This window comes from Vanellus vanellus (assembly GCF_965231255.1).
Source record: "Vanellus vanellus genome assembly, chromosome: 3".
In the NCBI taxonomy this organism is placed as follows: domain Eukaryota; kingdom Metazoa; phylum Chordata; class Aves; order Charadriiformes; family Charadriidae; genus Vanellus; species Vanellus vanellus.
In genome coordinates this window covers 13,539,992-13,560,707 of record NC_138907.1, presented here as the reverse complement: position 1 = coordinate 13,560,707, position 20,716 = coordinate 13,539,992, and the positions used below count along the sequence as shown (strand labels likewise).

At 45.3% G+C, this 20,716-nt stretch overlaps 1 protein-coding gene across 1 annotated transcript; it reads right to left on the bottom strand.

Moving 5' to 3' along the window:
* Window positions 1–3,935: 3,935 nt before the first annotated feature.
* THUMPD2 (THUMP domain 2 tRNA and snRNA guanosine methyltransferase) lies at window positions 3,936–20,716 on the bottom strand (the record flags this gene model as incomplete). The annotated part of the gene is made up of 10 exons (XM_082481623.1): window positions 3,936–4,423; window positions 6,043–6,160; window positions 9,638–9,752; window positions 10,361–10,432; window positions 14,392–14,479; window positions 14,786–14,838; window positions 16,175–16,252; window positions 17,479–17,891; window positions 19,120–19,252; window positions 20,621–20,716. 10 exons carry the CDS (start codon window positions 20,714–20,716, stop codon window positions 4,105–4,107), a joined length of 1,485 nt encoding a protein of 494 aa, XP_082337749.1. The 3' UTR covers window positions 3,936–4,104.

The window sequence follows — 20,716 nt, the reverse complement described above, 5'->3', positions numbered from 1 at the left end:
ATTGTTGAACAAAATGCAGGCGAGTGACCTCTAAACAAGTTGCCACTTCACAGGACAATGGGTGTGAAGGTACAGGCAGGCTTCCTGACCTGGATTAGTTCTGCTCTTCAGGAAAACACACCCCAACAGCTTCCCAACCCCCTTGCTTCCAATCCTCCAGCCTCGCTCAAATCCACATGACTCCCCCCAGGAGCTGACTGAACTCTACAAGCCAGCAGAAAACCACCTCCCTCCCCTTTTTTTGGTTAGTTTTCTGCCAGGTTAGCTGACCGTGCTGGCCCAGGCATCGTGCTGAGTGCCAGAACTAATGCAAGACTGACAAGAGCAGGGTAGGGAATCGCCCTGCTCGGGCAACAGTGAGTTGTTACATCAGTTCAGCCCATCCTACAAAGTCACAGCTGTAATTAACAGGAATAGAACTACTAAGAATTATGCTAAAAATAATTAGGTTCCACATTCTGGTAGGAAGCACAATACTAAAATGCGACAGAGCTACAATTTTAGCAAGCAATGCTTTGATAAAGGTGATGTTAAATAAAAGATCTGAAATGAAGGCAAACAAAAATCTCTACACAAGGCATGGATTCTTGGTTAAGGAAACCACAGTCATGGAAACTAAGCCCTGTAGTGCTTATTCAGCACAGTAAAAACAGGATGGCAAAACATCCACCCCTCTCTGCCTGCCTGACAAGCTTCAAAAGACAAAGATGAAATAGAAAGCATTCAAAGCATAAGCATTTATTCCCAGCCAAGTCAAAAGGAGCTTCAACAGCTGTAAGGTCCATCAAGAAGAAAGACAGACTAAAATGCCTATCAAAAAGCATACCACCAAAATGCACAGTTTCAATATTTCAGAAGCAGCAAAGCTGTAGAACTGATGCCTGACTGGATCACCCCAGGAAAGAGGAGCAAGGGCTCCTTTCATTTCTCCAGATGTGGAGAGAAGAGATTTGGAGAGAGAAGGACTCTACAAAATGGGAGTTCATCAAAATTCAGGTTCATCTGTTCTGGACACGATCTCTTCCAGCAACACACAGTATCGCTATCAGAAACCTGAGACTCCGAAACACAGTTGACAGCCGAAAAGAGTAACAGTCACCAGGTGTTCCCCAGAGATACCCACAGAACCAGACAGTTTCAGTGTGACACAGGTGAACCAGTAGATACATGACTTCCCTCACCAAAACCAACACCCACGCTAAAGGGCTGGGGAGCAGAAAATCAGGCTTTTCCTTTTTAAAAAATGAGACCTCAAGCAAAGCGCACCCTACTGAGTTCTGCGTCTTCATTTGTTAACTGGCTGAAGCCACAAATGACAAAAAGAACTTAGATAAGGCAGACATGGTATAACAGATACCTTTGCAGGAACAATAATCTCACTAATTATCACAACTATTTGAATTTTCAGTAAAGGGGAAAGTAAAAGAAGATGTAAGATGCTGAAAATCTTTGGAAGCGTCCACTCGCATCTGTGAGATGGCAAATGAAGTTCAACCTTTATTAAACCAAAGTAATGATTTTTTTTCTCCAAGATATGCTGTGATATAAATTAATCGTATGAACAAAAGAAATGGACCTACAGTAACCTCAGAATATACTTCCAATCAACAGGCGGTTACCATCAAAGGTATTAGGACAGGGACAAACAAATTCTTAATGTGCTCTCTATCAGAATACTGCATGCAGCACTTGTAACCCAAACCCCAAAAGACTGGCATAAACTACAGAGGGCCTGGGAACAGGGACGATTAGAATGGCAATTTCATGCCAAGACACAGAGAAGTCTTTATAAATGAGAGATGAAGTAAATACAGAGCAAATAAAATTCAGCAACCACATCATTTAACTCTGGAAATATTTCCTGAAACTGAGCAGGACAGGACAGTGTCTCTTTTTCACAGCTAAAAAACTGTAACTCTTCTTTTACACTTTGCTGACCACCCTACACAATTAAACTCTCTGCAGCAGTGAAATAGAGAAACACAAAAGACAGAAATGACTTGTACAACAGCAGAACTAATTTTCACCCTTTCTAGCAGGTGTCATTTTGGATAAGAAAATTTGACAGAAACAGAAGGTGAAATTCAAGAATTTTCCTGACATGTAACTGCCACCAGAAAAGCAATTTTGCCATCAGTCTATAAACTAGACTTTAGATGAAGCTAAATTACTTGACAAATAAGTTTATTGAGACACAGAAAACAAGCCCATTAAAACGGATATGTGATGTGCAACGCTCAAGAATACTCAACTCCAAAAAACCACTACTAGCAGATCATCTGTCTGTGTTTTGTTACAGATACATCAACCATCCAACAAAGTAGTGACTCGATTTCACCATTAACTTTAGCCCTCTTGAGAAGAGATATCTCTGGACAAGGGAACAGATTTTAAGTCCTGTGTTTTACTTAAACTTCTAATGAGAACTTTGTAATATTAACATTTTAGCTATCTAATGTGGCAACGTAGATTCACTGAAGAAAATTTAAAAACCTAATAATCATCTCTTTCAGACCCTCACCGAAAACAGTGTTATGTCCAGTGTTTATGTCCCTGGATACTTTAAAAACTAAGCAATCAGATGTAGCCTCATCTCCTGGGATACATTAAAAACTAAGCAATCAGATGAAGCCTCATCTCCTACAATAAACTTAGACTGGTGCTCATTAGAGGGAGGAGACACATTATTGTTGATTGTGCATATTTGATAGAGAGCTAATGGCAGGAACAAGTTACCCATTACCCTTCTTTTGATGAATTTGTTACCATCTCCTCCAAGGCCTCTTTGAAAGCTGAACTTGGGTGGGAGGGCAGATAATTATAAAAATATTGGTTCAAGCCAAAAATCCGTACTTGTGATGCACTGGCGTGTTTCCAGGTACAGCTAAACAGCAGGACTCAGCAGCAGGATCATATCAATCTGACCCATATCCTCATTCCCTTAGAGTCTCCATAGTTCAGTCCACACCATGGGCTCTTACTTCAAATTCCAAGATCTCCAGAGTAGAGACTCTGGTGTGGAAAGCACATGGATCAAGTAATACTTCCAACAGGCTACACACAACAAACTTCAAAAAAAGAAAAAGAAAAAAAGCAAACAAAGCCCAAACCAGTCCCAACACACTACTAATTGTTATCTCCACACTACTCATGGCAGAGGAACACACTGTCCATCCCAGCTTGCCAAGTTGCAAATGCTTGTCCAAAATAGCATCTGAAAGCTATCTGCAGTAATTTTCTATAAAAACACTTCCCTGTCAGCTCAGCAGCCATGGGAAAGCCTTGCATTAGGCTATTCGCCCCCAACAAATACCTTAAAAGAACTGCTAAGACCTCTCTCTTTTCAGCAGAATTTTTCCACGTGCTTCTTTGCAGGTAGAAGTCAATTCTAATTGTTCATTCACTTGACAAGTTTTTCAACCTTCCACATTGTGCCTTTGGAGTAACATTCTCAAGTTAGGAAAAGCACTATTTCTGATAGAAATAAGTCTCTTCACCCTAAAAAGCTAAAGCATACTTGTTAGACACATGCAAATACTGCAAAGAATTAATACAGAAAATAGTTTATTTGCCACTCCAAGAGATCTCAATAGCGACATTTCAAATTCATCAGAAATATGCTTTAGAATAAAACACAAGACTGCAAGGTGCATGGTAAAGCATAAATCCAGCCCTCAAAAAGAGCTAGAGACTTCTTCAGACAAGATGTGCCTCCTGAAAACATTGCTGAAGGTCAAAATCCATTTACATTTAATATTACAGGTTTGTTTGGTTTTTTTTTTTTTTTGCAGTTCTGCAACACAAAGACTTTCTGTCCCAAAGAAATTCCTCCCAATACTGAGAGGCTTTCCCAAAATAAAGATTTGAGGACTATGTCTCATTACAATCTTTTACAGTAAAAACATCTGGAACACCAGTAGGCATCTTCCATCTCTCCTAAAAAACAAAGATAGAAAAGCAACACTTTAGTACATCCAAAGAAAGTCGAGGTGAGCTACCAAATGGCACAGGGTTCGTTCAATCAGAAGAGCTCCACCAGACCACTGCCATGCTTTTTCTCAAGTGTATCAGGATTTGAGTTCACTTTAACACAGTGCAAGAAAGCTACCGATTCCCAGCAGTAGAGATCTTCCTATATTTGTATATGAAAGCATCCGTCTTTCCAAGACTAACTCCATAGACCCCATCTGGCACCAGAGACCCAAAACGCATCTGTTGGCTGCTGAGACAGGATTCTTCAACACTATTCACCAAGGAGGAAGAACTCCCATCAACATTCAGGGCTTTTGCAGCAGCGGTTTCACTTGTGTCATCAGAAATAGCATTAGGAGAGTCATTTTCAGCACACTTGGTAATGCCATCCATGCGCTTATGGAGATCTTGGCTCAGCAGCAATACAATAGTGCCTCCAACACGAAGTACTCTGGCAATTGCAGGAAAAAGAAGGGTTAGGTGTTCATCTTGCCTGTCATTCATTCATCTGTGCAGAACTCAATGCTGCTGGCACTTCAGATGCCAGATGCACTTGATAAAACACCTAAGCATGTCAAGGGTCATGGCTCAGCTCAGTAACCTACATCTGCAAATGGAATTTAAATTACCTATTTTCATATCTCTTCCTAAATGGGAGAACTGGGCCCTATCCTGACTCCCAAGCATATACAACCTCAGGAGTTCTTTCCATTGCGTTAACTGGGTCCATCTTCCCTGCTTTTTCACTCTTGGTATTCTTCCAAGGATCAAGAGCAGTATCACCTTCAAGCCCTAGTTTTGGGTCGCATGAGCTACCCCTAGTCTGCAAAGGAACAGCTTCCCAGGGCAGCAAGACCTTCTCGGGCTGGTAAGGCAATTCTGAAGCTGACCCTTCCCTTTGGAGACTCTAAGCCTGTCCTTTCTGTGTTCCACTAATCCTTAATGGCTTTCAAACTCAGGAAACAGAGGAAAATTAGCCATTGTTTGCAATCCATTTTTCTTATTACACAAGCAAACATTACACTTGGCCTTGAAAGAAGGGGAAAAAAAGACCATTCTGCCTCTGTTTGCAGCAAGTGGATTGAACAGTCTTACTGGTGGAGCTCTTATGGTGATGGGCCCTTCCTCAAGTCCACCTTTCCAAGGAAATATTTTGCTTGCGATGGCCCAACAGAGCAAATAAGACCAGAAGACGAGCATGGCCAGAGGGAGGGATGGCCAGAGGGAGGGATGGCCAGAGGGAGGGATGGCCAGAGGGAGGGATGGCCAGCGCAAGCTGATATAGGATGCCCCTGCCAGTCTGCGGAGCTACCTCACCTTCTTCACTCTCTTCCCACAACATTCCTGCATTGGGTGAGCGAGATCAACACCCACTGAAGACTAATCCTACAGAGCGAGCTTGTTTTCAGCCAAGAAATGAAATAAAGGAGCAGATGGTTTGAAGTGCCTGTTAGAAGCAGCCCGCTATTAGCTTGGCTCAACTCTGCCACAAAATGAATGATGGGTGAGAGATGAAAGGAGGCATCTAAAAGCAGACACAGTGGCTAGCTGGATATTTCAGTATACACTAACAAAAAGGAAAATGCATACCACCATCTTTTGGTCTGAGATCCTTCTTGCTAAGGCAGGCTGGTGAAAGCTTGGTGTGAACCCAAAAGCCTATGATTTTTATACAAGCAGACTTCAATCGAGAAAGGATTACTGCTTTATTTGCCTGGCCATGCTTTAAGTTGGTCTAGGTCACCCTCTCCTCTTTCTGCCTTGTAAAGAACATTTGTGAATGTGACTCACAAATATTTCACCATCATGCCTTGTAAAGAGTATTTGTGAGTGTGGCTGACACAACAAGCTCATTCCTTGTCAGCCTGTGCTGCCATCAGCACGTCCACAGCTTGCAAGACAAGGCACAACAGCCTCTAAGGGGCAAGTAAAGGACTCAGACTTTCACAGCCTGCAGAGGAGCTGGAGAGTGTTTGGAATAAAGCAAACCTGAAGCTGACTGAATGCTTAGTATCGCAAACCATCATGACATTTACATCAAACCCCAAACACGTCAAAGGCCACACATACCTCTCCATTTCCTGGAGAATATCCGGTAGGAACTCTATGTCTTTTGTGATCTTGAACTTCTTCCCAAATGGAATGTCCGAAATCACAGCATCAAAGCTTTCTGAAGGCAATGGCAATGCTGCAGAATAAAGGCAGGCCTTTACATCTGACTATGTGAAAAATGAACAGCAGCTATGCCCCCGTTCACCTTACAAAACCGTCTGCCAGCTCTTTCGTGGGTTTTGCACCCAAATTCATAGCCCCTTCTGTATTTATCCTCAGAAACGGCACTATGAAGCTACCAACCCAATGCAGACTGGGAAGAGACAAATGCATGAGACAGTGGCTTAGCTTGCAGATTCCCTGCTACTGGTGGTATGTTTGCCCCCAATAGCACGACTGCACGGTACCAAACTAACCTCTGCTTCTGAATTCACAGTACATCTTTACAAGGAAAATGCAAAAAAGGAGCTAAGCTTGCAAGCACTTACAGATACACACACCTGCATGGCAAGAAACATGTTAAATTTCCCTTCACTTCTCTTTTCTCCCCCCCAAGAATCTGGTTACAGCTAGAATCACATGGATTCTGTCAGAGCTAGTGTCTTTGAGGTGTCTCCCCTGAGTTTCTGCATCCTGGGAACAGTCAGTTCTCTTGACCATGATGCAGCACTGCACCCTTGTGGTGATGAAGGCCGACCAAATACCAGGCTGTGCTGGCCAGAGCATATCCAGCATGTGAAGGTATGAGAATATGGGTTCTCCATCCCTCAGGATGCTCAAAATTTGACCGGACAAGGCCTTGAGCAACCTGACCCAACTTTGGGGTTAGCCCTGCTCTGAGCAGATGACAGGACTAAAGACCTCCTGCGGTCCCTTCCCACCTAAACCCTGCTGTGATTCTATGCCAGCCTTTCCAGAACTGGCTGGAGATGTTTCTTGGGCCATCCTTGGATCAACATTTGCAGCACAACAATTTTATCTACAAGGGGAAGGACAAGTTACCTACAGTCCTTCTCAAAACATGCAGAAATAACAGCTTCTGAGCACTGACAAAGACACCTATTACTTGTTCAGTATTAGGAAAGCTTGACAAAGTACCTTCCATTACCCAAGATGCCAAGGCTAATCACAGCATTTAAATAAGTAATAAAGCTATATATATTCTTATAAAAAAGAAATAATACTTCTTACCATTCTGGTAAAAATAAATATGCAAGGTAAAAAAATATGCATACTTCATCACCCATGCACAGAAAAAAACACTCAGCTTTTGTCTGTCATTAATTTCATAAAGGACTAACCTAGAGTCGGGCTTTGAGGTCCAGAATAAGGTCATAAAACTACTACCTTCTCCTCAGACTAGCTTGTGAACTAAGAGCAAACAAATTTCCTGTTTCTGGCAAAAGGCATCATCATTTAAAACAGTCCTGTTGCAAAACATCAACAATGCAACACTCAGCTTAGTGAATCCCCACTATTACTCATTTGGTACATTTAAGTTAAAAGCGACATTTTATCTGGATTTGTCCATGCTGCGTTCCCATTAGACACAAAAAATCGCTCACATGGTATGTACTCTTTGTGGTATTCACACATTTACTATTAAGACAGACAACTACTGCCCATGTCTGACAACTGTTATTTTCATTATCATAGAATCATAGAATTGCTGAAGTTGGAAGGGACCTTTAAGATCATCAAGTCCAACCATTAACCTACCCTGACAAAAACCACTTCTAAACCATGCCCCTAAGTACCACATCTACCCTTTTTTTAAACACCTCCAGGGATGGCGAATCCACCACCTCCCTGGGCAGCCTATTCCAATGTTTAATAACCCTTTCAGTGAAAAAGTGTTTCCTAATATTCAATCTAAACCTCCGCTGACATAACTTAAACCCATTTCCTCTTGTCCTATCACTTGTCACCAGGGAGAAGAGGTCAGCCCCCACCTCTCTACAACCTCCTTTCAGGTACTTGTAGAGGGTAGTAAGGTCTCCCCTCAGCCTCCTCTTCTCCAGGCTAAACAACCCCAGTTCCCTCAGTCGTTCCGCATAAGATTTCCCCTCCAGACCCCTCACCAGGCTTTGTAGCCCTTCTCTGGACATGCTCCAATGCCTCAATGTCCTTCTTGTAGTGAGGGGCCCAAAACTGAACGCAGTACTCGAGGTGGGGCCTCACCAGTGCCGAGTACAGGGGGGTGATCACTTCCCTAGTCCTGCTCACCACACTATTCCTGATACAGGCCAGGATGCTGTTGGCCTTCTTGGCCACCGGGGCACACTGTTGGCTCATATTCAGCCGTCTGTCCACCAACACCCTTAGGTCCTTTTCTGCCAGGCAGCTTTGGAGCCACTCTGCCCCAATCCTGTAGTGCTGCATGGGGTTGTTGTGACCCAAGTGCAGGACCCAGCACTTGGCCTTGTTGAACCTCATACCATTGGCCTCAGCCCATCAGTCCAGTTTGTCCAGATCCCTCTGCAGTGCCAACCTACCCTCAAGCAGATCAATGCGCCCGCCTAGTTTAGTGTCATCTGTGAACTTACTGAGGGTGCATTCGACCCCCTCATCCAGGTCATTGATAAAGATATTAAAGAGAACCAGCCCCAGCACCAAGCCCTGGGGGACACCACTTGTGACCAAACACCAACTGGATTCAACTACATTCACCATCACTCTCTGGGCATGGCCATCCAGCCAGTTTTTCACCCCGCAGAGTACACCTGTCCTAGCCATGAGCAGCCAGTTTCTCAGAGAATGCCGTGGGAAATGGTGTCAAAAGCTTTGCAAAAATCCAGGTAGATAACATCCACAGCTTTTCTCTCATCCACTAAGTGGTCACCTTATCATAGAAGGAGATCAGGTTTGTCAGGCATGACCTGCCTTTCACAAACCCATGCTGACTGGGCCTGATCACCCTATTCTCCTGCATGAGCTGTGTAATGGCACTGAGGATGATCTGTTCCATGACATTCCCAGGTACCGAGGTCAGACTGACTGACCTGTAGTTCCCTGGATCCTTCTTCCGGCCCTTCTTGTGGATGGGTGCCACATTTGCCAACCTCCAGTCAGCTGGGACCTCCCCAGTTATCCAGGACCACTCATAAATGATGCAAAGTGGCCTGGTGAGCACTTCCGCTAGCTCCTTCAGTACCCGTGGGTGGATTCCATCTGGCCCCACAGATTTGTGCATCTCCAGGTGCTGAAGCATGTCCCTCACCATTTCCCTTTGGATTACAGGGGCTTCATTCTGCTCCCCATCCTTGTCTTCTAGCTCAGGGGTCTGGGTACTCGGGGAACAACTGGTCCTACTGCTTAAGACTGAGGCAAAGCCAGCATTAAGTACCTCAGCCTTTTCCTCATCCTTGGTCACTATGTTACCGGCCCCATCTACTAGAGGACAGAGATCTGTCTGCTGAGTTTATTCTTGCCGATGTTCAGAGGGGGAAGAGAACAAATAATTATCCATCTGCTAGCACTACAGTCACTACTCAGCTATTTGTTGAGAGTTAGCTCCACTACACACCATCTCAAGAGAACCCACATTACCTGTATAACCCCAGGACCACAAAAATCTTCAAATGCATCTCACTTGGAAAGCCTACAGACATACCTTTCACAGAAGCTTTAAGTAACTCAGTCTTATCCATCAGGCCTGCAGTCCTAGTATTCGCATCCGCACCCTCTAACTGTGAATCACTTATATCAGCACCCCAGTAACAGGCTTCCTGTTCAGAGAAAAAGAGAAAAGTCATCTAGTTGACAAACAGGTGTATTTATTTTATAAACCCCTCTCAAAACTGCTTTGTTGCACAGCTCTTCCACCACAAACCCCTTGCTGGGAGATCTACAACCAGTACACAGAGCAATACAGAGAGGACAGAAAAATGGGGGAAGTCTGTGATATCTTCACTCCTTTCATGTTTTGCTCAAGACACTTGTAACTGACAGAAATACTGGAGCTATCTCCTAACAGCAAGACCCCAGCTAGCTACAGGTAGCCACACTGCCTCTGATACTGACAACTGACTGTAATGTCCCATTGTCACTTCTGTTCCCAGAAGTCCAGGCAGTTTTAATAGTGCATGGTTGCCTCACACAAACCCTGCAGTATAAATCCAGGTCTGCCAGCACCTGCCTGCACAAGTACATAGGTCTTTGTTTTACATTCCTGTGAAGGAACATTTGTACTAAAACTCTTTTAACAACTGCCCAGAAAGATCACTTTGGTTCCACCTTTACAGTAATGGATTTTGGTATAACAGGTACAGATTTTTCTTGATGCAACTACAAACAATCTTGCAAAGGTCCTGCTCATTGCAGCTGCGATACTCACGGGCCACTCTTTGGCAGCTTCCAGCAGTATCGTTCCCAGCCCACACATAGGATCCAGCACAAAGGCACCTGCCTGCAGAAATAAAGGGGTTATTGCATCCCAAGCACGAAAGACTCCTCTCTGTAAGAGACGACTTGTAAATTCCCTGAAACAAATGGTGAGAGACAAAAGATGGGGGAGGCCCTCTGAGCCTCCCTGAGGAATGTCTCAAATACTCACAAGGACTTTGAGATATGGCTGTAGCCAAGAGGTGAATAATGTGGAGTCTGGACAACGTAGGTCTTGTGCTCAAAGAACTGACAAGGCTAATACCTTCTTATCTCGTGTGTGACCCAGGAGAGAAAACTCATCAAGACAGCACAGGATGTGTCTGTTGGGGGGAAGTCTTGTGAAGACAAGGTTTTCTGCTCAACTTGTGAAGCTTGTTAGTTTCTTTGTTTTCGGGGCCACCACGTCTGATAATGACCTTTGCCTCATTATCCACGAAATGCATATTAAAGTTCACACCCCTGCATATGCTAATGAAGATTATCGAGATCATGCTAAACATACATGACTATAGGACTTGTCTCTCCACCCAAATCATGCTACACATCACCTGGGGGGGGAGAGAAACCTGAGCATTGTAACAGCAGGGTGGGTCACACTGATACCACGAATATAAAAGGGGAAAATAAGTGCCCCTGCAGACCTCTTTTCTCCCTGGAGAGAGATGTTTTTTCCCCTGGAGATCCACAGAGGAGCGCTCCTACGAACCAGAAACCCCCGTTGCCTGGACCAACGCTGGAACCAGGACCGGTGGTCTCTTTATCTCTCTCTCTCTCTCTTTTTCTTTATCCCTCTGTTTCTCTTTCGCCTCTCTTTTTCTTTTAAAGTTAAGTATGTAACACAAGGCATACCTTACCACTCACTATAATTCATGGTATAATTTGTTGTGTATCTGTTGTGAAGTAACACAAGGTGTACTTTATCACTTGCCATACATTGTTTTACCGTTTGCCATAATTTGTTATATACCTAACCAATTATCATGGACGTAGTTAAGACATATATTAATCACTGTGGGAATCTAATAAATGTTTTTGTACGGACCTTGAGAGTTGTCTCACCTTAGTCCACACTGTTGGGGATTTGCGAATCTGAGTCGCTTCCCCCCCTCTCTTGTGAGTGGGGCGTGACACTCTCCCAGGACAAAGCTTACTCAGGATGACCATGAAATGATAGAGTTCTCAATTCTGGGAGAAGCAAGGAAGGGGGTCAGCAGAACTGCCACCTTGGACTTCCGGAAAGCGGACTTTGGGCTCTTCAGGAGCCTGGTCGACAAAGTCCCCTGGGAGGCAGTCCTCCACGGCAAAGGAGCCCAGGAAGCCTGGATGTCTTTCAAGACGGAAGTCCTAAAGGCGCAGGAGCAGGCTGTCCCCGTGTGCCGTAAGACAAGCCGTCGGGGAAAAAGACCGGCCTGGCTAAGCAGGGAGCTAGTGTTGCAGCTTAGGGAAAAAAAAAGGATATACGGCCTTTGGAAGGAAGGGCAGGCCACCCAGGAGGATTACAAAGAGGTAGTAAAGCGATGTAGGGAAAAAATCAGAAGGGCCAAAGCTCAGCTAGAGCTAAACCTAGCTTCTGTTGTCAAGGACAACAAAAAAAGTTTCTATAAATATATTAGCGATAAAAAGAGGACCAAGGATAATATCTGTCCTCTAGTAGATGGGGCTGGTAACATAGTAACCAAGGATGAGGAAAAGGCTGAGGTACTTAATGCCGTCTTTGCCTCAGTCTTCAGCAGTAGGACCAGTTGTTCCTTGAATTCTCCGACCCCTGAGCTAGAATACAGGGATGGGGAGCAGAGTGAAGCCCCTGTAGTCCAAAGGGAAATGGTGAGGGACCTGCTTCAGCACCTGGAGGTGCACAAATCTATGGGGCCGGATGGGATCCATCCAAGGGTGCTGAGAGAGCTGGCGGAAGTGCTCACCGGCCCACTGTGCATCATTTATGAACAGTCCTGGATAACTGGGGAGGTCCCAGCTGACCGGAGGTTGGCAAATGTGACGCCCATCCATAAGAAGGGCCGGAAGGAGGATCCAGGGAACTACAGGCCAGTCAGTCTGACATCGGTGCCTGGGAAGGTCATGGAGCAGATCATCCTCAGTGCCATCACACGGCACATGCAAGAGAACAGGGTGATCAGGCCCAGTCAGCATGGGTTTGTGAAAGGCAGGTCATGCCTGTCAAACCTGATCTCCTTCTATGACAAGGTGACCCACTTGCTGGACAAGGGAAAAGCTGTGGATGTTGTCTACCTGGATTTTTGCAAGGCTTTTGACACCGTTTCCCATAGCATTCTCCTGGAGAAACTGGCTGCTCATGGCCTGGACAGGTATACTCTTCGTTGGGTAAAAAACTGGCTGGATGGCCGTGTCCAGAGAGTGGTGGTAAATGGAGTTAAATCCAGTTGGTGTCCAGTGACGAGTGGTGTCCCCCAGGGATCGGTGCTGGGGCCCGTTCTCTTTAATATCTTTATCAACGATCTGGATGAGGGGATCGAGTGCTCCCTCAGTAAGTTCGCAGACGACACTAAACTGGGGGGGCGTGTTGATCTGCTTGAGGGTAGATTGGCTCTGCAGAGGGATCTGGACAGGCTGGACAGATGGGCTGAGGCCAATGGTATGAGGTTCAACAAGGCCAAGTGTCGGGTCCTGCACTTGGGTCACAACAACCCCATGCAGCGCTACAGACTGGGGGCGGAGTGGCTCGAAAGCTGCCTGGCAGAAAAGGACCTGGGGGTGTTGGTGGACAACCGGCTGAGCATGAGCCAGCAGTGTGCCCAGGCAGCCAAGAAGGCCAACACCATCCTGGCCTGCATCAGGAATAGTGTGGTGAGCCGGACTAGAGAAGTAATCATCCCCCTGTACTCGGCACTGGTGAGGCCTCACCTCGAGTACTGTGTTCAGTTTTGGGCCCCTCACTACAAGAAGGACATTGAGGTGTTGGAGCGTGTCCAGAGAAGGGCTACAAAGCTGGTGAAGGGTCTGGAGGACAAACCTTATGAGGAACGACTGAGGGATCTGGGGTTGTTTAGCCTGGAGAAGAGGAGGCTGAGGGGAGACCTTATCACCCTCTACAACTACCTGAAAGGAGGTTTTAGAGAGATGGGAGCTGACCTCTTCTCCCTGGCGACAAGTGATAGGACAAGAGGAAATGGGTTTAAGTTATGTCAGGGCAGGTTTAGATTAGATGTTAGGAAGCATTTTTTCACTGAAAGGGTTATTAAACATTGGAATAAGCTGCCCAGAGAGGTGGCGGATTCACCATCCCTGGAGGTGTTTAAGAAAAGGGTAGATGAGGTGCTTAGGGACATGGTTTAGGAGTGGTGGTGTTTTTATCAGGGTAGGTTAATGGTTGGACTTGATGATCTTAAAGGTCCCTTCCAACCTCACTGATTCTATGATTCTATGATTCTATGTACAGATCACCTACATACTCCCACTGAATCCAGCGTAGGTAACAATAATCACTGGTGTGCCAGGGCAAACTTGCTTGTAAGAGAATACAGTAAAAAGTGTTCGTATTTTCACTAAAGACAACACATCAACACATCTAGCCTTGAGGTGACATTTAGGGGAAAAAAATGTGAGTGTACTTAAGGTCCCTTCCAACCTAGACGACTATGACTGCAGATGTATATTGGTACCAAATTAATCTGTGGAAAACATCACACTTGCTTCTGTTTTCACTTGGGAGAACAACCGCAACCAAGATTTAAAGCCTGGACAGTGAAAAAATCTTGTCATTTAGAGATATATATGCATACAAGGAACAACACCTCTGCTGAGAAGGACATGGGATTACAACAGATATCTGGTTGAACAGCAGTGGCAGCACACTCTATAAACACAGATAAGGCAAACCCTGTCCACATGCATTAGAGCATGGAGCATTAAAATCACCATGCTTCTTCAAAGCTTCCAGCTCTGATGAGCAGCAACCCCCTCTTCATTTGGGACTCTACATCTTTGCCATGAACATTCACTTACACTGATTTCAGCTAGAGATGCCATAGCCCACGCAATTGTTGATCGCAGTCCTGCTGTTTTGATATACTCTCTGTTTGCCAATGGAAGCCTGCAGACAGCAAAAAAATCAACGTAAGATAATGGGGCACCGACCCAGAAAAGCCCACATAATATGAAAGAACAAATGAACTGGACAGATCTGCAGACAGACACACAGAAACCACAGTCTGCTTTTGTCCGCAACTCACTGCAAAATCTGGCCTACGTGCTCAGATAAGCTCCAGACAGACCACAAGGCTAATGTCACAGTCCAGTGAATATTAAACCAGAAGATAAATACTGAGTGGACAGCAAGACTATTTAGAAGTTATGCCTGTTCTAATACTGCCAAGACAAATCTAGTGAGAATGCCTACCTGAAAAGGGGAATCCCCACCACAGTGTGAATGTCATTAAGATGTACAAAGATCTGAAAGAAGAAAAAAAAAAACATTAGAAACCCTCAATCTGACATGACAATAGCTTTAACTCATTTAAACCAGACACAAAAAATGTTTCTATGAACTTCGGATCCTACTTTTTAAGAATAAAAATGCATGCTTTAGACAATTACAAATAACCGGAAGAAATCACACTAGGTAATCTGAATGCCACTTTAAAGATGATTTAATATTTAAGCAAGCTGGGAGGGTAATTTTGTCAACCAGGAGTCCATCAGAAAGCACTTGAATCTTGAAGGGAACTGATTTTTGTAACATTGAATGGGTATTTTTAATTCTGAAACCATTTCCCCTAAGCAGGGGAAGGTTATTTGCTGTATACTAGCACTCAGCTATTCACACAAACTTTAAAAAAAAAAAAAAAAAACAAAAAAAAACACAATTGCCATGAAGGGGCATTCCAGATGGAAGGCAGACATGGGTAATCCTTCCAGAAACATAGGCTGCTCAAAGAAATTGTCTTTCTGTCCCACAGAGAGCATCCCAAAAGAAGACAGAGCTCCCCAATAGGTCTTGCAGGACTGCAATCTCTCCCCAGGAAGACCAAAGAGAAACATGACGCTGTTGGAAAATCACAGTCTTCAGCACTTGAATGGTTTCACAGCAAAAACCTGGACAAGAACAAGAGCCCCATTTGAGGCTCAACAAAGCCATACTTAACACACAGGCTGGAAAACCGGAGCCAGTAGAGGAACTCACAGCTTTTACAGAAGGCCTCAGACCTCCCAGCATCAGTGCCGAGAGCAGCTTCCACATGCCAAACACAGGGATGGAGAAACAGCTTGTCAAGAGCAGCAAGTCCTTTCCAAGGTCTCCAGACCCCATGCACAATGGAGGGTGCCTTAAGCAAGCTGCTTGTCAGGGACGGGATCTGGGAGGAGGCTCTTCTATAAGCGGCATTCTCAAGTTGAGTTCCTTGAGAATATGACCTTGCTTCTCACTCTTTTCCCCCTGCAGAGGCTAAACTAGCCCCCCAGCAGCTCAGGTGACCTCCATTTCCAACACAGTCAGAGTCCAGCAGGTTGTAAGCGTGCCAGATTCTGAAACATCACCTGTATGGATCTCACCCCTGATGCAGAGGCCCATGCTGGCCGGTCTGTTATTTAAGTGCCCTGGGAAGCACACGCACAGTGGCTATCAAAAAGCTTTGCTCAGCGCTACCAGATGATTTCTAGTTAAATTCAGCAGCAGAAAGACAAACAGCAAGAGGCCACGGTCCCGCAAAGGGAGCAAAAAACAAAACAAAAGATATTGGGGGCAAGTCTGGAAGCAGCAACAGGCCACCTAGCAGACAAGCATCACTACCTCTAGATCAGGGTCCCGCAAGTCAGCCCGCCACCCACACTGCTTCATGAGCGCTATGCCGACAGCTCTTCCGATCTCCTGCAAGGGGGAAGAAGAGTCACAGGCAGTTAAAATAACAGAATTAAGCAAACTACAGATCACAGCCTTGACTGCACAATCCTCACAAATAACTGGAACAGAAAGAGTCTCTCTTTATCCCAAGGAGAACAAGTTGTACAAAGATCACAAGAGGTACAACAGGGCAGAGCAGGTCAGTGAGGGGCAGAGCAAACACAGCACAGGACAAAATGACTGTCACTCAGCTGGAGGCTGAAGTTCAAGTCCTGCCCAAGGTACAACAAAAGCTGCCATCATTTTAGAGTTATATCTCATATGCACAAAATATTTCTGATGGCTGTAAACTAGATTACCTAAGAGAAAAAAACATGAATGCACAATTACAACATACAGTCTTAATGGTTGTATGATGTCTACAAAGCTCTGAGTACCTTCAGAGTATGAGAGTTCAAACACACAGCACAGATTTAAGCAGCCATTTGTGTTGCCAGGGTCATGTATCCCATCTTCCCAAGGTACTAACTTTAATAGGAACACAAAAAAAAACCCCACAAACTAGTAAAACTACTGTTATCTTCAAGTACGAGAAATCTACATAAACTGCAGCTACAAAGGGTTTGTTTTTTGATTTTTTTTCTTTTTTTTTTTTAATTTTCCTCACAGTAGAAATATGCTATAGATGGGAAGAGCACTGGATGGAAGGGGCCCCTGGAGGTCTCCACACTACCACTCTCTCCCATGGACCAAGATCCACTTCACCCAGGACACGTCCCAGGGCTCCACCACCCTCCTGAGGAACAAGTTCGCCCCAATACCCAACCACAGCCCACCAAAGATGCAAGTTCTGGCTTTTGCCCCTTCTTCTACACTGTCTGCCACACTTGAGAGGAGTCTGGCTCCATTGTCCTTGCAACGGCCCTTTAAGTAGCTGTGATCAGGTTGTTCCTCAGACTCCACCAGACCTCACAGACCCAGCTACCTCAAATTCTTATCTTTACTTAGTCTCAATAAAAGGCACTGATTTGAAAAACATTCAGGGTAACAATGCTCAGAAATTAACAACAGCCTTTATATTTCCACTTGTTTAAGGTAAATGCAGGTTAAGGGCTTTTTTTGAGAAAATACAGAAAAAGCCTTGATCAGTTTCTTATGCTAAAACATACAACACACAATTAAAATGACAAATAAACTACACATCTCCCTTCACCTTTGCTAAACTCTTTTAAAATATAGATACTGTAGCATACCTGTGAAGGAAGTATTTTGGCAATCGCTCCACTACAACGACAAGAAACTCTGAAACTGAAGCTAAGCTGCTCATTATTCACAATAGGCTTCTCTCCACTGCTTTTGGAAGGGTCTTCTAAGGAAGTCTTGCTTTCAGTCCAGCAGTCCTGATCACTCTTTCTCTCTGGTACCACACACCTCTCTCCTGCCAGACATTCCTCAGACACAGTCTCTCTCACTTGTTCCATTTTCTGCCTTTTAGTTGCAATATTTGTCTCTTCTTCTGATTTTCTCTTCAGAGGCAATCGGTTTTCTTGAGAGACTTCATCTTCTTTCCCCTCATGCCCATGAAAGTTTCTCAAAATAGAGACAACATCCAGCCAATACTTTGGCTCCTCAGTGACAAGGCTTTTAATCTTATGCAGTATTTTCCCTGGAAGAAAAAGCAGTTTCAGGGTAAGTAGTTTAGTCTCAGCATTTGATTTTTCCTACAGAGTGAGAAGAGCTGTTAACAGGGACTGTGTTCAGGTTTCATTCAGGCGCGAATCCAGGAACCACAGCAGCAATCACAGGCACAGCTGAGCTCTTTGCACCCACAAACCCCACTAGCAGAGGCCCAGGCATCCCTCTGATTACAAGTTCTGCAGAAGCAAGATTAAATCTTGCAGGGGTTGAATTCTGCAGAAAAATTCAGCAGCTCTAGTAAACCAGACCACCTCTGAGTCATTCCCAGGGAGAGAGGACCAGCCTACCATGCCATCCTCCCCAAAAAGCACTTGGTCCAGTATTAGAGATGTGGGACACTTGCCAGGATTGAAAGACAGACATGAACATGAATCACTTTGATTCAGCTCAGAATAAAAGCCACAAGTTTAATCTTTTAGAAAGGAAATTTCTCCTTGCTATTCATCAACCTGCCTTCAATCCTGCAAAGTCTCTGACATATGCCTAAACTTACACTTGTGGGTAGTAGTCATCCTCTTGAGCTAGCTACAAGAGAAGCGTGAGAAACATACAGGCCACTTAAAAACCTTGTAGCTGGTCAAGGGGACAAAAAAAAATATGCATTTCTAGCTCTCATTTAGAATCATGGTTACATTTGATCCTCAAAGCTGAGGGCCATCGGTGGTCTTCCAAATAAAATCCCACCAGCATGCAGATATCAATCCGTCTTACTTGAAGTTCTTATCCCAACACTGACAAACAACGTGGCCCGAGTAGCTGAGATTTACAAGAAATCTCTGTTCTGAACAGTGAAGCGACACAGGATATATGTCTGGACCCACTTTGCCTAAAGAAAAATATGGCTCATCATTAAAATGCAGAACTGGACTTCAGGTTCAATCATTTTTTTGGAGAGGGTGGGAGGGTGTTACACATGCACACATATGTACAGTGCCAGCAGAAAACAAGCTGGTAAGATATCCATTTAAAACATTTTAAAAGCCATTTTCAGCACCAAAAAAAAGCACCAAAACCACATCTGGGTGAAAGACCCTTCAGCATTGATTACTTTCAATTAAAACTACACCTATTAGCAAACAAATAAAATAAATCAAATATTAACTTTATACATAGGACTGGAGGTGGGGCTTCAACCTTTCTGCATGCCCAGCTGTGAGCCAGGGGGGATGGCCCACGGGAAGGGGTCAGTGCCGCACCTTTATTTCGAGAAACCACCAGTGGGGCGCGTTTCTTCAGCAGCAAAAAGAGTCTCTCTCCAGACTTGAGTTTCCTCAGCTCGCCTGGTACCGCCTCTGTGCTGAAGAAGACCTTTCCCATGACACAGTCCACCTTGAGGGGAAAAATGGAAACCAAGCTGACACAGGAAGGTGTTTGGGGTGAGCACTTCCAGCAGCCCCGCAGCCCCTCATACCCACTTGCCCCTTTAATGTTGAAAAGAGTTAAAAATCCACAAAACTGAGCAACTATGATGTGGTGGCCTACTCTGAAACTATAGCAATGGGAATAGAAAGTCCCGAAAACAAAAAGCACATAAACATTAATAATCCAATTTTGAAGTTAGCCATTGTTCCAAGTGGAGCCCCAACAGAATAGAAAGTTAAACAGTAACCTAGTGGTAACTGATAGGATGAAGGCACAGCCTCTAGTTACATTAGGTAATTTTAATACTAAAAATCAAACCTCTAGGAGGAGATCTTATACATAAATGTAAAACAACCTTAGTATAAGGAGCCAGTCAGAACTTGCAACGTGAGCAAATGAATTTTTGTTATACAATTACCAGTGACCAATCAACTATTTTGATATGATTTGCCTTCCCTACTTTTTTGTACAAAAGACTCCAGGTATTTCCTAACAGGTGTGCTAGCTTTGCAAGTGATCGCCTGGCACCTTTTTCTGCCCAGAACTGCAATAAAACAAGTCTTGACTCCATGCATCAGTTGGTTTTTGCATGCCGGGTAAAGAACCCGGAGATCCGAGGGCTGGAGCCCCTCTGCTGTGAGGACAGGCAGAGAGAGTTGGGAGTGTTCAGCCCAGAGAAGAGAATACTCCAGGGAGACCTTAGAGCCCTTTCCGGTCTCTAAAGGGGCTACAAGAAAGCTGGGGAGGGACTCTTGATCAGGGAGGGGAGCCATAGGACAATGGGGAACGGTTTTAAACTGAAAGAGAAGACATTTAGATTAGATATCAGGAAGAAATTCTTTCCTGTAAGGGTGGTGAGGCACTGGCCCAGGTTGCCCAGAGAAGCTGTGGCTGTCCCATCCCTGGAGGTGTTCAAGGCCAGGTTGAGGACTGGGACTTTGAGCAACCTGGTCTGGTGGGAGGTGTCCCTGCCCATGGCAGGGGGGTGGAACTAGATGGTCTTTAAAGTCTCCTCCAACCCAAACCATTCTGTGATTTGGGACAACACCTCGGTGGGGAGGGGGAGGGCAGCACCAGATGCGGCTCACCGGGGGTGGTGAGGGGACACGGCCTGGCCGAGGGACAGATGTCCCTGCCACAGTCTTTAGCGGCCCCTTCTGAGCCAGGCCAAGACCGGACCCGCGGGGTCCCCCTCACGCAGACGGCAGCACAGCCGCGGCCGCCGGTCTGCGGGGCGCCAAGCGAACTAGGCCGCCTTCCCCACCGATACCGACCCGGACCGCCTCGGGTGGGCACCGGCACCCGGCTCCAGCTCCGGCTCTCTCCCCCCCTCACCTCTGTGGCGCCGAGCCGCTGCCGCACCTCCTGCGCCAGAAAGGTCTCCAGCCCGCGGCCCACCGTGCAGAAGTACCGCCCGCCACCCGCCGCCAT